General features: G+C 45.6%; 1 protein-coding gene across 1 annotated transcript in view; it reads left to right on the plus strand.

Moving 5' to 3' along the window:
• ZNF185 (zinc finger protein 185 with LIM domain) overlaps positions 1-16,009 on the plus strand; it is a 76,698-nt gene that overhangs the window by 22,239 nt on the left and 38,450 nt on the right. Inside the window, exons 2-11 of the mRNA XM_063142061.1 lie at positions 327-411; positions 1,185-1,320; positions 2,143-2,217; positions 4,589-4,660; positions 6,107-6,145; positions 6,913-6,981; positions 7,781-7,849; positions 8,257-8,337; positions 10,583-10,666; positions 13,878-13,916. Coding sequence (XP_062998131.1) covers positions 387-411; positions 1,185-1,320; positions 2,143-2,217; positions 4,589-4,660; positions 6,107-6,145; positions 6,913-6,981; positions 7,781-7,849; positions 8,257-8,337; positions 10,583-10,666; positions 13,878-13,916 — 689 coding nt within the window. The 5' untranslated portion in view covers positions 327-386. The remainder of the gene's footprint in view (positions 1-326; positions 412-1,184; positions 1,321-2,142; positions 2,218-4,588; positions 4,661-6,106; positions 6,146-6,912; positions 6,982-7,780; positions 7,850-8,256; positions 8,338-10,582; positions 10,667-13,877; positions 13,917-16,009) is intronic.

The following is a 16,009-nucleotide window of genomic DNA, read 5'->3' on the forward strand; positions in this document are numbered from 1 at the left end:
ACAGCTACAATCAGAAATGATAAAATTGGGAATGAGGGGTTAGAAGCAGCTAAAACGATGGAACTGTGTCAAAGAATCGGCAAAACAGTCAGATTATATCAAATTGGGGTTGGGGAAAGCATCAAGAAATAAAAGGGTCTTTCTTCGAAAGGAAGGGAGGAGAGAATGTGTGCTGATTTGGAAGGTTGCCCTCCTGGTAAAGAGTGGAATTGTTGGGAGGATCCTGGGAGGATCCTGAACAAACTCCTCTTTGTTCAGGGAATGCCTGTGGGGCGTCTGCTCTCCCAGTCACACTAGTAACCTGCATTTCATTCTGTCTTCCCCAGTTATATCTGTTTGTGCAAAAATCCGGAATCTGAGACCCAAGCTAGTAGCCAGTGCAAGTCATGCTGTCCCTTGGCGTCATGAAAGGTAAATGGCTTTTTTTGAATGCTCTGAGTGCATAGTGAAGGTGGTGCTTCAGCTAGGGCAGTGGTTCTCAACCTTCCTAATGCTGCAACCCTTTAATACAGTTCCTCATGTTGTGGTGACCCCCAACCATAAAATTATTTTCATTCTTCTCTACACGATCCATTGTCATGGGATGGTTTGCGAATGAAAATAATACATAACAATAGCTTTAATAATACAAGAGATGATACATGACATAGTTCAGTCAATACAGTTTCTTAAACCATCGGAAATATGTGTTTTCCGATGGTCTTAGGCGACCCCTGTGAAAGGGTCATTCGACCCCCAAAGGGGTCCCAACCCGCAGGTTGAGAACCGCTGAACTAGGGACATATGGATTGCGTTCAATCCGTCGCACTTGTGTTTCGTGGATTCACAGGTGTCTTTCATTCCAGCGTCCACTCATTGATGGAATCGGTTTCTTCTCTTTTTTTTTTTTTTACCAGAATTTCATTCTACTTGTGCTTATTTGAATTGACTTGCGCTTTCTTGCATTAACTAATGCTCACTCATGGATCTGCACAAATGTGCAGTAGTGTTGATGCACGGAGAAACGTTCTTCGGGTCTGCGGACTCTGTATGACTCGAAAAACGCTGATCTGCTATGAAATCCGCAGGTCGGATTCCTAAAAACCCAAAACTCATTTGAATCCCTTGCATCAACCGAGGTTTTTCCTGTCCCGCTAACCCTCTTTGGACACTGTTCCCAAACTTCTTATTCATCCATTTGTTAGATGGCGTCATCCTACCCAGCGAAGAAGACCGGAAGAGGATCCTCACCCAAATGAAAGTGCGGACGACCCTTAAAGGGGATAACAGCTGGATCCAGCAGAAATCCGAATGTGAGGAAGAGTCAAATCACAGCCCTATGTGAGTAGAGACTGGCACTTGCCTTTTCTGTGGGGTTCACTCCCATGAGGGCTGCCCCACTGGCCCAGCCCAGCTCCCAAAGCTGCTAGAAGATGATACCTCCATAATCACTCTGCCTCCCAGAGTACAGCTGCCAAGGGACCAAACACCAGATTTTTCAGTCACTGGTTTCACACAACATGCTAACCCACACTCAGTGGTTGAGTGTGGGTTGTTGTTGTTTGTTGAACTGTGGGTTAGTGTGTTGTCTGAACCCAGGACATTTTCTGTAGGGCAGCTTGTTAACTAGGCAGTGTGCTTTTTTTTTTTTAACAAGCCACCTTGAGAATTGATGATTTGTTGATGGGTTGTTCAGGATGGGTCCATTCCGGAGGGTTCTGCAGCTCTGCCCGACTGGGATGGAATCCTTGAAACAACTGCACCTGTGGGTCTCAGAGGGAAGGGCAGGCATCTACCATGAGGCAGAGTGAGGCAGTAGCCTCGTTTGGTAGATGTTGGAGGGTGGGTGATGGAGAGTATTAGAAGATGGGGCTACATGAGCCCATGTGGTTTGCTATATGCCCTGTTGTGCATCATGAGAGTCAAAATAAGGTTCTACTGCCAGTCCAATCAGCTTTGGTACGCGGAAAGGGGGTCTCCATCTTGCACTTTGCCTCAAGTAGAAAAATTATTGGGGTCAGCCCTGTCAGAGGCTCCATGTATGTCCCTTCTCCAGGAAGGCTGGTGTCTGACTCAACCAGATGGAAAGATATTGGTTCAGCACTGTGTCCACCACAGTGACTTCTCTTCCTGACTCTCTTGTCTCCTCTCCCTTCCTGATAGACATTCACCATTGAGGACCAGGGAAAACACTGGGAGATCTCCCGCATCACCAACAACGTTGTCACCGAATCGCAGGTGCCTCTGGACAATCTCTCTCACACGTCTTACTTCTGTTGGGTTCCGATGCGATTTTCCCATTTTCTTTTCTTTATGGGTTTTCTTTATTACATTTCTATACTGCCCAATAGTCTCAGCTCTCTGGGCAGTTCACAGCAGTTAAAAAAACACACAAAATGCAATGTACAGTACAAAACAATATCGAAGTTTAAAAGTTTAAAACTGCAGGATAAAATGAAAATAAAAGCCAAAATAAAACTCGCCAACAATGCAAAGATTTAAAATACAGGATCGCACTTGAAACAACAGAAACTGAAAGACTAAAATGCCTGGGGGTGCTAAAGAGAGCATAGAATCATAGAATCATAGAATCGTAGCGTTGGAAGGGGCCTACAAGGCCATCGAGTCCAACCCCCTGCTCAATGCAGGAATCCACCCTAAAGCATCCCTGACAGATGGTTGTCCAGCTGCCTCTTGAAGGCCTCTAGTGTGGGAGAGCCCATAACGTAGGTCCCAGACGAGCCTCTCTGGGAAACTCATCCATTGGGGTTGCAGTTGCTTTGTGGCTCTTTCATTTTTTTGAGAAGAAGAATGGAATCAGACAGAAGCCAATAGCAAAACTGGCACGGAGTCTCTTCGGGATTTTCTAGACACCAAGGCAGAATTGAGTGGCTTGTGTTTAGACTCTGGCCTAATCTACCCCTACAGCCCTTTTGCAAGGGAGGAGGGGAGGTTGTGAGTTTTCCCACTTCCGGCATCGGCACTCGCGGGGCACACGCTTGCAAAGTTTCCTGCATTTTCAGGAGTGCCCTTGCGGGAGGACGTGTGCCCCGTGACGGCGCTTCCACGTGTGAGTTGGGAGAAGTGGGCGGGGATAGGCAGATTACGTGTCTACAGGGATATTTTTTATGATTCGTCATAGATGCGCAAATGCACAGCTACACATGGGATGGATAGGGAGTCTATCGAACATGTGATACGGTACAGATACTTGTTTGTCCCCCTCCCAAAGAAAGACTCTCGGTGATGAAACATGCCGATACCCATGCATACGCCCCTCACAGGTCATTGGCTGTTCACTGATCCCAGAACTCACAGCGAACAGCAACGACTTCGCAAAGGGGGGGGCACGCTGGCCACAGACTTCGGGTTGTATTGAAGGGGGGGGAACTGTGACAAAACCAGTCAGCAAAGTCCTGGAATAACTGAGTGGTGGAGCCGAGATCACAGCAGGATCAGCTGTGCGTCATGTGACTTCGATATTATTCTGTAATAAACAGCTGGTGTAGATACGGCCTCTGTTTCTTTCTAAATTAGGCTATTTCCTCCCCCACTCTCTCTTGGTTGCTCTAGGCTAAGGGTAGCCAACCAGTGCCCTCCAGATGTTTTGGACTACAAACCCCATCAGCCTTAGTCAGCAGGGGGATAATGGGTGGGGTTTATTGCAGTTGTAGCCAAAAACGTTTGGAGGGAACCAATTTGCTTATCCTGCTCTATGTTTCGTCTAGCTTGTTGCTTATATATACTGGACTTTTATACCAGGCCAAATGGACCAATGGGCTCATTCAATATAAGGGAGCTTCCTCTGTGAATAGGCTTCACGTTATGGCTGGTGGTGCAACATCTCAAAGGCCTTCAAAGGGTATTAGGCAATCATCAATCTAAATAAAAGTCTAAGGCAGAGATGGTTGAAGGTGTGGCCCTCTAGACATTGTTGGACCGCAATTCCCATCATCCCATACCATTGGCTCTGCTGGCAAGGGTTGATGGGATTTGGAGTCTACCAAGATCTGTAGGGCTACACCAGCCTTCCTCAACCTGGGGCGCTCCAGATGTGTTGGACTACAACTCCCGGAATGCCCCAGCCAGCTGGGGCATTCTGGGAGATGCAGTCCAACACATCTGGAGCGCCCCAGGTTGAGGAAGGCTGGGCTACACCATCCCCACCACCCCAGGTTTAGAGACAGTAATCTTTTTCCTTAGTCCAGAAGTGCAGAACGCCTTTTGGGCCCAATCTCATTTCAGTGAAGTTTTCAGGGGCCACATTCCAGTGGCCAAAATACCATAAATACCGGCATATTTTAGCTTAAAACTTGTTACTGCCAGTAACTAAGCCTTAGGAAAGAAGCATTTCAATCTTTTAGAATACAGGGTAAGGGTAACTGCACAAAAGACAGGAAACCAATTGGTGATGGTGGAAAGGGGTGGAGCCAGGGGAAGAGGGAGTGGTCCTCTGGGGACCACAGGAGGGCCAGATATGGCCCACGGGCCTGAAGTTCTGCACCCCCAATGCAATAGTGCTCCAGTTTCATCTTGAACCTGTTGGTGCTTTATCCTTCTATGATGTCAATGTTCTTATGCTGAAAACATTTCTGCCTTGTTCTCCCAGGATAACATTTGCGGAACCATCCTCTCAAGTGGAAGCCAAGTCTCCTACGGCAGAAAAAAGTCCCTCCAAAACGTGAGTGTGTGCAAGAAATATGACACTTGCTTTTGGAACAATGCCAACAATCAAAGCTTATCTTGTTCTGCGTTACATGTTGCAATCTGTGGATTTCTTTTTTGCGTATGCACTTACAGTAGTTCTTTGTAAAAATGACTAGAAATGCCATCAAAGGGCAGAATCCAACTCAGCTCCTATTTAGAGTAAGCCCGTTGAAATGAATGGAACTGAAGTTAGTCATGACTAATGTAATCACATTCATTTAAATGGGTCTCCTCTGAGTAGTTGGATTCTACCCAAGGTTCTGATTGTTCTTCTCTGATTCAGATTTTAAAAAGAAAAAAGAAAAAAAAAAGGATCTGGAGAAGAATTTCTGACTTCCCTCCCTTCCTGTCTTCAAAGTCTGATCCAGCATGGCTCTTCTTACGTTCTTACCCCAACACCCACAAACAAATACTCCTCTTCCCTTAAATCATCAGTGTGGAAGCAACATGAAAGAGGAGAGAAGTGGTTCTCTCCAATCTAAGAAAAGCCATGGTGGATCAGGTCAAAGATCTATCTAGTCCAGCATTCTGTTCACACAGTGACCAACCCCATGCCCCACAACTGGTACATGAGCTAATATCTAGTCATCAGACATCGTAGCCATTGGTAGCCTCATCCTTTATGAATTGTCTAATCCCCTTTTAAAGCCATCCAAATTGGTGTCCATCACTACATCTTCTGGAAGCGAATTCAATAGTTTGACTATGCGTGGGGTGAAGAAGTCTTTCTTTTTTGTGTGTCCCATCATTCAGCTTCATTGGATGACTCTGGGTTCTAGTATTATGGGAGAGAAATATCTCCCTATTCACTTTCTTCCTCTTCAGCACCCTCTTCTTCTCCATTGCCCTGGCTAGTAGTGTGTTATAGCCCAGGGGACTATGGGAGACAGAGGCCACAGCTAGACCTAAGGTTTATCCTGGGATCATCCAGGGTTCGCCTCTGCCTGAGCACTGGATCCCCTGTGTGTCACCTAGATGAACAGGTTTGACCCCTGGATGATCCAGGGATAAACCTTAGGTCTAGCTATGGCCATAGTTTCCCCAGGAACTCTTGCAATGGCTTGTAAGAGCAAAGCACAAAACAGGAGACCATTACACTAATAATATGAATACAAACTGTGCAACTGTTTTGTGCTTGTTAACTGTGCGGGCTCCTCTCTGCTGTTGGCCTTGTAAGAGCAAAGGACACGTTTTGCCAACAACTGGTCCTGGAACTTTGAACAATGGGGGGGGGAATGCAGTTTCCCCACAACAGCAGCATTTCCTCAAGGAAGAACATCTGGATTCTCTTTAACAATTGAGAACCCACTGTGTGTTCATCTCTCCAAAACTGATTGTTTGGATAAAGACCAAAGAGTTACACCTCTTATTCTTATCTTTCCCTCATTTTGGAAACCATGCATTTCTGTTCTCCACCTAGGTCTCCCAGTGCCTCTTCACCTTCCGGATATCTCATCAGGTGAGTAGAGAGGGACTGAATAGAAAAAGAAAGGGATAGAACACTCCCTCCCTATTTCCGATGCTCAGGCTGTGAGTGCTGTTACCTATGAAGCTGAAATGGCACCATCCAAATATAAGAAGGAAATATCAGCAGGCTGTGGGGGAATCCCAAAGTTTTCAGAACTTAGTGGTGGCGGTGGTGGGATCCCAAAAACACCCCAATGAACACTGAATGTTCTCAGTGGCCATGGAAAGCTGACATACTATTTATTTATTTATTTATTTATTTATTTATTTATTAAATTTATATACCACCCCATAGCTGAAGCTCTCTGGGCAGTTTACAAAAGTTAAAAACAGTGAACATTAAAAAGTATACAAAATTTTAAACCATCAAAAATATAAAAAACAACAGTATAAAACAACAGTATCCATTTAACAACAACAGTTCTGCGGTCCATTGAAAAACAAACAAACTTAGCATATGTTGCTAAATGCTGTTAAATGCCTGGGAGAAGAGAAAAGTCTTGGCCTGGCGCCGAAAAGATAACAATGTTGGCGCCAGGCGAGCCTCATCGGGGAGATCATTCCGTAATTGGGGGAGCCACCACTGAAAAGGCCCTTTCCCTTGTTTCTGGAGGGGGGATAGAATGGATATCCTGTAGGAAAGCACTAAACAGGAACACTCGACGCTGCAACATTTTGTCGCAGTTCCCGCTCGTAGCATTGTACTGTTGCTACGGAATGTGACCCTGGAGGTTACTTACCTTGTTTCTTTCCTGGTAGGGGAGTTTTCACCAAGACCATCGACAAGAGTGCTCCTTCGAACCCAGCATCCAATGGCTCGCCGAAAAGGTTTGTCCGATCAATCCCTGACACTGATGCATGTCTTTGTCAATGCAGTTGAATCCAAATAATCCCTTAGCCAGAAATAGGGGGAGGAGGTGGCTAAAGATGGCGAATCACTGCAGAAGAACCCAGACATACATCGAGCTAGCATGCTATGTCTAAAATCAGCCTTGTAGTCAACACCACCAATGCCAAGACCCCACCAAAATAAAAAATAAAAAAAATGCTGGGAGCTGGAAGAGAAGGGATGGAGAGTCCCACCTCTAGACAGCAGCCTGCTGGTTTCTATGGTAGTCATGGGAGAGGGGTTTTCCCCTCTCTCACAGCCTGCTCAGTTTCTACGCTGGGCACAGAGGAGGGATCGAGTTCTTCATCCCTCTTCTCCTAGTCTGTTCGCTCACCTACCTGGGATTCCATCTACTCACCTGGATGTAAATCCCTGGTCGCCTATGGTGACCAAGTTAATGCTTTAATGCAAGGCTGTTTAAAATGATTCAAGGCACAAGCCAACCATGCCGTTTAGGGAATGCTGGAAATTGTGGGACTTTTTGCACCTTTAATGATATTATTGCTCCTTGAGCAATTGACTAAGAATCTGGCCCTTCGCTCGTATCACATTTTCCCTTACAACAAGTAAAAGGACTGGAAACTTTTATTTTATTTTAATGAAAGCTAGGTACGAACCCCCATTCTTTGAAGCTGTATCGTCTCTGCATTCTCCGTTATGTTATGAACATCACCCTGCAGAAAGAGCCCTGGGGTGTGTTCAAACCTCTGATGATTGCTGGGGGTGTTATGTTTTCAGTGCCAAAACTGCCAGCCTGCCCCGCTTCGCTCAAGGGTACAAGATGACCACTGAGGATTACAAGAGACTGTGAGTATATCATGCGGCTGCTTGAGGATTTCTTTCGGTCTGCATTTTTCAGCAAACCGACCTGATTTGCACTTCCTGGACTAATAAACAGACCGGAACACATCTCTCCTTCGGGTTTCACACTTCATTGAATTTTGTGATCTAGTTCCCAGCTTTTTTCTTTTAATGTACCAGAATGCATATAAAATGCATATTTTAGGATGAAATCCTATTTTTAAGAAAAGTGTGTTTGAGAATCAAATGCATGCAACATGCATATTTTAGGATAGCATGCCCGCTGTGAGCACTGTTGCTTATATAACTAAAACTGTACCATTCCCACACAATAGAGAAGGCATCAACAGGGCTTGGGAACACTTTGAGATTCGCCAAAGTACAAAACCTCTCTTTTTGTATCTGTGATCTAGAGCTCCCTACAACATCAAGCGAGAATTATCAGATCCAGGAGATGTGGAGCCCTCGGTTTCCTCAGATGAGCAGAAAAAGAGGTAATCCATCATGGCTATTTCAGCTTAACGTGGGTCTGAGTCGGGGCGGTGGTGTAGTTAGTTAATTTTAGGCTCTAGTCTCAGTGGTCTTATTGCTGGATAAATTCCTGGAGGCAATCAATGGCTACTAGCCCTGATGGTTGTGTGCTATCTCCAGTATTCGAGGCAGTAAGCCTGTGTGCACCAGTTGCTGGGGAACATGGGTGGGAAGGTGCTGTTGCACCCTGTCCTGCTTGTTCATCCCTGGCCGATGGCTGGTTGGCCACTGTGTGAACAGAGTGCTGAACTAGATGGACCCTTGGTCTGATCCAGCAGGGCTCTTACGTTCTTATGTTCTTATTGGCAGTGGAAGCTGGTGGCTCTGATGTCAGTGGGGCGATGAATCTGCTCCGAGTTTCAGTCAGAACTCTAAAGGAGCAGTCCAAGGTTCTTTGTGGGGAGGGGAGGTTTAACCATTTGCTCCCCAGCTGCAGTCCTGACAAAAAATAATCTCTCCATACTGCAATCAACATGAGAGGGAAAAGAAGTTCTGATTATTTATTTATTTATTTATTTATTTTATTACATTTATATACCACCCCCAGCCGAAGCTCTCTGGACGGTTTACAACAATTAAAAATAGTAAACATTAAAAGTATACAATTTTTTTTTAAAAAAACATAAAAACAGTATAAAAACAACAGGAGCTAATACTGATGGTATTAGTATGTGATGGTGTGATTTTGGTCAGGATCTTGGCTGGGGAAGCAAGAGTTCAACCTCCCCTCCTGCTGCAAGAATTTTCGGTCGCTCCAAAGTGGGGGAAGCATGTCCAGCTTCTCACATACAGAACGGTTAATGAAAGTTTGCAAAAATGGCAGAACTGCTAAAACTTAACCGCGTTTATAAGGCGGAAAACAAATAATTGGGAAAGTTAATATTAGCCTCACCTTCATTTTTTAAAAAAATGAAATTAAAGTACATTTTTATATTGATAAATTCCTTGTAAATATGGTCATATTTTAAAATTATGTCAGTCATATAGATACATTTATATATTTATAGTGTGTGTGTGTGTGAGAGAGAGAGACAGAGAGACAGAGAGAGAGAGAGAAAGTCCACCACATGGCTGACTGGGGAATGCTGGGACTTGTGAGACATTTCTGTGTCTAAGAATGAATAGGATTGCACCCTTAGTCTATACTGTTTTAGTTCTAATTAGATGTATTATATTCCATTTATAGAAATTATAAAACATTTTTTAAAAAACACACCTCCCCACACGACACGGTGTGCTCTTGGTGCAAATAGCCCGCTCGTGCCTATAATTAAACTGAGAAAATAAAACCATGAATGGTTGCTAGCTACACACTTAGAATAACATCCAAGATGCCACTGGGTACAGTTTTACCAGCTGGGTGTAAATAGGCTGTATAAGCCGTGCGTAAATTCTGTGGCTGCAACCAGAGGTTTTTTTTTTAGTGTGCAGTTGGACACAAAATGTGCAGTTGGGGGAAGAAATGTGCAGTTGGACATCTGATAATGTGCAGTTGGAAAAAGTGGTGACAAAAAATAAGACACGTGTTATGGGTTATGTGCATATGTTTATTAAGAACTTAACAATAGACAAAGTCTGGGATGTCATGTAACAGAAATTATGTAAGGATGCAGGTGAAAGAGCCCTTGATGGTGCGACTGATGTTGTTGGGTCCTGTGACAGTGTTGCCTGAATAGATGTGGGGGCAGAGCTGGCACTTGGGTCTGTAGCATGGTCTAGTCCCTCTGTCTGTGTCTCTGTCCTGTGTACTTTTGCTGGTTAGCACCCACTTCAGGTCAAGAGGTTGTCTGTAGGCCAGGACTGGCCTGCCTCCCAAGGCTTGTGAGAGCGAAGTGTCTGTGCTGATGATGGGTTGGAGTTCACTGGTGATCCGTTGCAGTGGTTTCAATTGGGGGCTGTAGGTGACAACCAGTGGTGTACTGCTCTTGGTCTGTCATCCTCCCTGGGTATCCGTATGGCTCTGTCAATCTGTCTTTATGTTTAAGGTGCTACTAGTGTTGGTGAGAATCCATCCAGTCGTAAAAGAGAAATAGTGTGTTTGGCTTGCGGGGTGGGGGGGTGTCTGACAGGTTATTTGTGCAGTCCGAAAAATTGCTTGAAAAAAACCCTGGCTGCAACTCACGAATGTAGAATGTGGTATTGTCAGGACAGGAGTCAGAGGCTCTGGTTGCATCCTATGACTTAGCCTCTCCTTTCCTTCCTTCGCAGGACTGAAGCCGCAAGCAGCGTCCTGAGGCGGACGGCCAGCCGGGAGCGCTCTTATGTCCTTTCGGCTGCTAAGAAAAGCAACGGGTGAGTTTGAGGGGAAGAAAGGGGGGGGAGTCACTAAGAAAGCAGAGAACAAATGCTTAATAGGGTCTGGAGGCCCAATCAGAAGCCAGCTAGCACAGTCTAGCATGATTCAAACACCAGAAAACGTCTGCTTTCATCTGGAAACGGGCCTCCTTCTCCTCTCCTGGCGGTCAGGTTTTCCGTTCCTTGCAGGACGCACACACTGGCAAGTCCTCAGCAATCCAAATTTCCAATTAGGAAAGTCAATGTGCAATTGTGGATCCAAACATAGAGGGCTTCAGGCAATGCAGAGGAGGTCTTCCTAGCAAAGGCTCCTCGCGTTTGCATCAGCTTAAAGGGAAGGTGAGACTGTAAGACACCTGCTCCGAACCAAGGCCTTTCAGTCATTCAGCAAGGCCCCTGTTCAGCCAGGGCATCAGTGCTCAGCACTCCAGCCATGAGTGACCCTTCTGCACCCACCCACCCCACTTCCGTTAGGTTGTCACGGAGATCTCCCAGCCTCCTGCCCTGTCAAGGCTCAATTCTGCAGGTGGACGCCGGGAGTAGAGTGACTCCCCTTGCCTTGCTCTGAGAGCACTGACAGAGTGAAGCTCACACAGTTTCTGACATTCCACAGGCTGAGTAGGCCAAACTCTTCCAGACTGCTTTTAATCAAATCCTGGCTATATCCTCCAAGGCCTGCTGTAGTGCTGAAGCCGGGCCCTGATGCTAGGTTTGTCAATGAAATCTGCAACAAATTCAAATCAGTTTGGATTTCTATGAATCATAAGAATATAAGAAGTGCCCTGATGCTGGATCAAACCCATGGTCCATCTAGCCCAGCACTCTGTTCACCCAGTGGCCAACCAGCCATCAACCAGGGACCAACAAAGCACGACATGGTGCAACAGCACCCTCCTGCCCATGTTCCCCAGCAACTGCTGCACACAGGCTTACTGCTTTGAATACTGGAGATAGCACACAATCCAACCTGCAGATTCCACTGTGGAACAGCTTTTTTCTGCGGATTTGCAGGACGCTTTTTCACTTTGGGGAAGGGGGAATTTGTGCTAACGTCCACGTACTAATATGCATTTGCACAAGTACGCCTTAGTGCAAATGTGCACTTGCATGAACTAATGGCATCTGCGCAAGTAGGACAAAATGCTGTTTAAAAACAACCTGATTCCATCAATGAGCACTTACAGAATAAAGACACCTGAGAATCCGTGAAACACAGGCGGAGTGGATTTAACAAAAGCTGTACATTCCTCTCCTCTCCTGCTTAGAGTAGCCAAGTATCCTACTTGACAGAACTGTCTTCTATTCCATGGCATCCTCTGTCCAGTCCAAATCTGTTTTGAAGATAAAGAACCCTAAGAAAGGAAGGGAACTGGGGCTTTGAAGTTGTGCATCAAGAGTTAGAACCTTGGCAGGAGACCGAGCAGCCAAAAAGGTCCCCTGGTAACACTCTTCCTCACTATTTGGAGATGTACCATATGTCCAGTTCAGTTATTGTTAAATTAATGTTCCTCCATTCTAAAGACGAAGAACGAAGAGGCCCAGCATGTAGAAAACTTGATGACAGGGAGAAGAATTCTAGAAGAAGACCTTCTTCTCACTGACCTTCCTTCTTCTCACATCAGTCCATTGGTTTCTGTTCACCACTCTGCTGCTAAGATCATCTTTTTGGCTCGCCGCTCAGACCATGTTACTCCACTTCTGAAATCTCTTCATTGGCTTCCAATTCACTTCAGAATCCAATATAAACTTCTCCTGTTGACCTACAAAGCTTTTCACTGTCTAGCTCCTTCCTATCTTTCCTCTCTCATCCCACACTATTGCCCCGCTCGTGCTCTTCGCTCCTCTGATGCCATGTTTCTCGCCTGCCCAAGGGTCTCTACTTCCCTTGCTCGGCTTCGTCCATTTTCTTCGGCTGCCCCTTATGCCTGGAACGCTCTTCCAGAACATTTGAGAACTACAAGTTCAATCGCAGCTTTTAAAGCTCAGCTAAAAACTTTTCTTTTTCCTAAAGCTTTTAAAACTTGATTTTGCTCTGACTTTTATACTGCCTGTTTGGTGCATTCTCTTCCCCTCCTTATTGTTTTATTATGATTTTATTAGAATGTAAGCCTCTGCGGCAGGGTCTTGCTATTTATTGTTTTACTCTGTACAGCACCATGTACATTGATGGTGCTATATAAATAAATAATAATAATAATAGCCTTCTCTCTGAAGCAGCACATTAATTATGAAACTATGCTTCTGCTGTTGTACACTTGGTGCTTTTGCATGCCGAAAGATACAGATGTCTGGGCAGAACTTGCCTGGCTACATGTGATTTGCGAGGACACCTCCCTCCCACTTCTCCACCTGTATGTACACATCTTGCACAGGTGTGCTGTTTGTAACTGACACAATATCCACATGTTTGTATTAAACTCTGATTACAAAACATTTTGGTAATAAGAGATCCCAAGCACCGAGCATGAGTAGGAGGCATTTAACTAAAAGTAAAGGTTCCCATTATAAGGAAATTCTGGGGCCTGCCAACTCTTAATGCTGCCAACTCTTAACACACTACATGGATGGTATTGGCTGCAAGTTGGGGATTTGTAACATGAAATGATATCTTCTATTATTATTATTATTATTATTATTATTGATAATTTTATTTCTATACCACCCAATAGCAGAAGCTCTCTGTGCAGTTTGCAACAATTCACAAGATAAAATACAGCATTAAAAAAATGTAAATATACAAAATTAAAAACAATTTAAAAAGCAAAAAAATCAATTTCAATAAAATATTAGACCTGGCATAATGCCCCATCATATTTATTCATTTATTTATTACTCACATATGCCATTAAATGCCTGAGAGGAGAGAGCAGTCTTAACCTGGAGCCAAAAAGATGATAGTATTGGCGCCAAGTGGGCCTCTGTTGGAAGATCATTCCATGATTGGGGGGCTACCACTGAAAAGGCCCTCTCCCTTGTAGATTCCTGAAAGATTCCTTTGAACTAGTATGTGCTATAGCAAAACTGGGGAGGGAAAGGCTGGTTGAAGGGAGGGAGCATGGAGAAGGGTGTTTTTGTAAAAGGGCAGTGGTTGTATTCCCATCTACAAATGTTTATTCACAAAATAATAAACGAAACCCATAGGTAATGTTTATCTTTTGAATTGGGAGTGACTTAAATAATATCTAATTTAGAACTTATGTGTTTGTAGAAGTTCAATACAAGAGGCACCACCCTTCATGGCCAAAAGGTGAGTAAGGAGATGGCTCCAGAAATGACACCGAAAGATGTTGTAGGGCAAAGATTAGGCTGGAGAGATGTTCTCAGCTGTTTTCAAACTGGAAATGAGAATCACAGAATAGTAGAGTTGGGGGGCCTCTAAGGCCATCGAGTCCAACCCCCTGCTCAATGCAGGAATCCACCCTAAAGCATCCCTGACAGATGGTTGTCCAGTTGCCTCTTGAATGCTTCTAGTGTAGGAGAGCCCACGACCTCCCTAGGTAACTGATTCCATTGTCGCACTGCTCTAACAGTCAGGAAGTTTTTCCTGATGTCCAGCTGGAATCTGGCTTCCTGTAACTTCAGCCCAATATTTTGTGTCCTGCACTCTGGGATGATGGAGAAGAGAACCTGGCCCTCCTCTGTGTGACAACCTTTCAAGTACTTGAGTAGTGCTATCATGTCTCCCTTCAGTCTCCTCTTCTCCAGGCTAAACATGCCCAGTTGTCATATGCTAAAACTAGGCTGGAAGCTGGGAAATGCTGAACGTTATCAGGAAAAAGGCAGTCTGCCTACGTATACCAGTTGTTGGGGATCTCAAGCGGTGCTGTTGTACTCGTGACCTACCTGTGGGTTCCCCAGGCAGCTGGTTGGCCACTGTGTGAACAGAATGCTGGACTGGATGGCCCTTTGATCTGATCCAGCATAGAATCATAGAATAGTAGAGTTGGAAGGGGCCTATAAGGCCATCAAGTCCAACCCCCCCCCACTCAATGCAGGAATCCACTTCAAAGCATCCCTGACAGGTGGTTGTGCAGCTGCCTCTTGAAGGCCTCTAGTGTGGGAGAGCCCACAACCTCCCTAGGTAACAGATTCCATTGTCATACTGCTCTAACAGTCAGGAAGTTTTTCCTGATGTCCAGACGGAATTTGGCTCCCTGTAACTTGAGCCTGTTATTCCGTGTCCTGCACTCTGGGAGGATCGAGAAGAGATCCTGGCCCTCCTCTGTGTGACAACCTTTTAAGTATTTGAAGAGTGCTATCATGTCTCCCCTCAATCTGCTCTTCTCTAGGCTAAACATGCCCAGTTCTTTCTCTTCATAGGGTTTTGTTTCCAGACCCCTGATCATCCTGGTTGCCCTCCTCTGAACACGCTCCAGCTTGTCTGCTATCACGTCATCTTATCTTCTAAATCCATAGTGTTTAAACCAATATGAAGCCAGTTTCAAAACTAGTTTGAATTTGCAGTGAAGAGGTAAAAAAAAAATATCCCCAAGATTTTTGTTTAAGATACAAGTCAATTGTGGGAAAGCTGAAGCTGCATTGTTAGAAGTTACTTATTATCAGTGGTGTAATGTACGGAGAATACAAGGAGTGCAAGCTCCAGGATATTTTTTTCAGGGCAAGGGCAATGATGTAATTTCTTGGAGCACCAGAGTAATTGAGGGATTCTCCTTGCTCTGCAAGTAAATAACAAGGCTTTCAAGTTTTACTGTTGCTTGTGACAGATCAGCATAGAGGAAGGGCCTTGCTAGACCCGGCTGGATAAGCCAGCAGGGAGGCGGGGCGACGGCGTGATAACTTTAGCGCGCGCCGCCCAGCCTCCTAGACGGCCGACGCGCAGGGACTACGGAAGCCCTGCAGCGTCGGCCATTTTTTTTTTTTTTTTAAAGGGGCTACGTGTGGCCCGAAGACTCCAGACAAGGTAAGGTTTTTTAAAAAATTTTTAGCCCCCCACCCTTTTTTAAAGTAAGCCCCCTGCCCCCTGCCCCCTCTTTCCCTGCCCTCCCTCCCCGTCCCGTCCCCTGTGTTGCCCTCGGCCATCCCTCCCCGTACCATCTCGCCCTCCCTCGTCGTCCCGTCTCGCCCTCCCTCGTCGTCCCGTGCCACCCTTCGCCCTCCCTCATCGTCCCGTGCCGCCCTTCGACCTCCCCCTCTCCTGCCAGCCCGGCCTTCCCCCCCTATCTCCCCCCCGCTGGGATCCCCCCAGCCCGATGGGCACAGTGCTCAGTAAGCGAGTAGCCGCCAAAAGCCACGGACCCTGCTAGACGTTCCGCAGCCCTGGTCTCAGGCTGGGGCTGCAGAAAAGGCGTGCCATAAGCGAATTCGCTTATGGCGCGTTAA

This window comes from Elgaria multicarinata, chromosome 15, assembly GCF_023053635.1.
Source record: "Elgaria multicarinata webbii isolate HBS135686 ecotype San Diego chromosome 15, rElgMul1.1.pri, whole genome shotgun sequence".
In the NCBI taxonomy this organism is placed as follows: domain Eukaryota; kingdom Metazoa; phylum Chordata; class Lepidosauria; order Squamata; family Anguidae; genus Elgaria; species Elgaria multicarinata.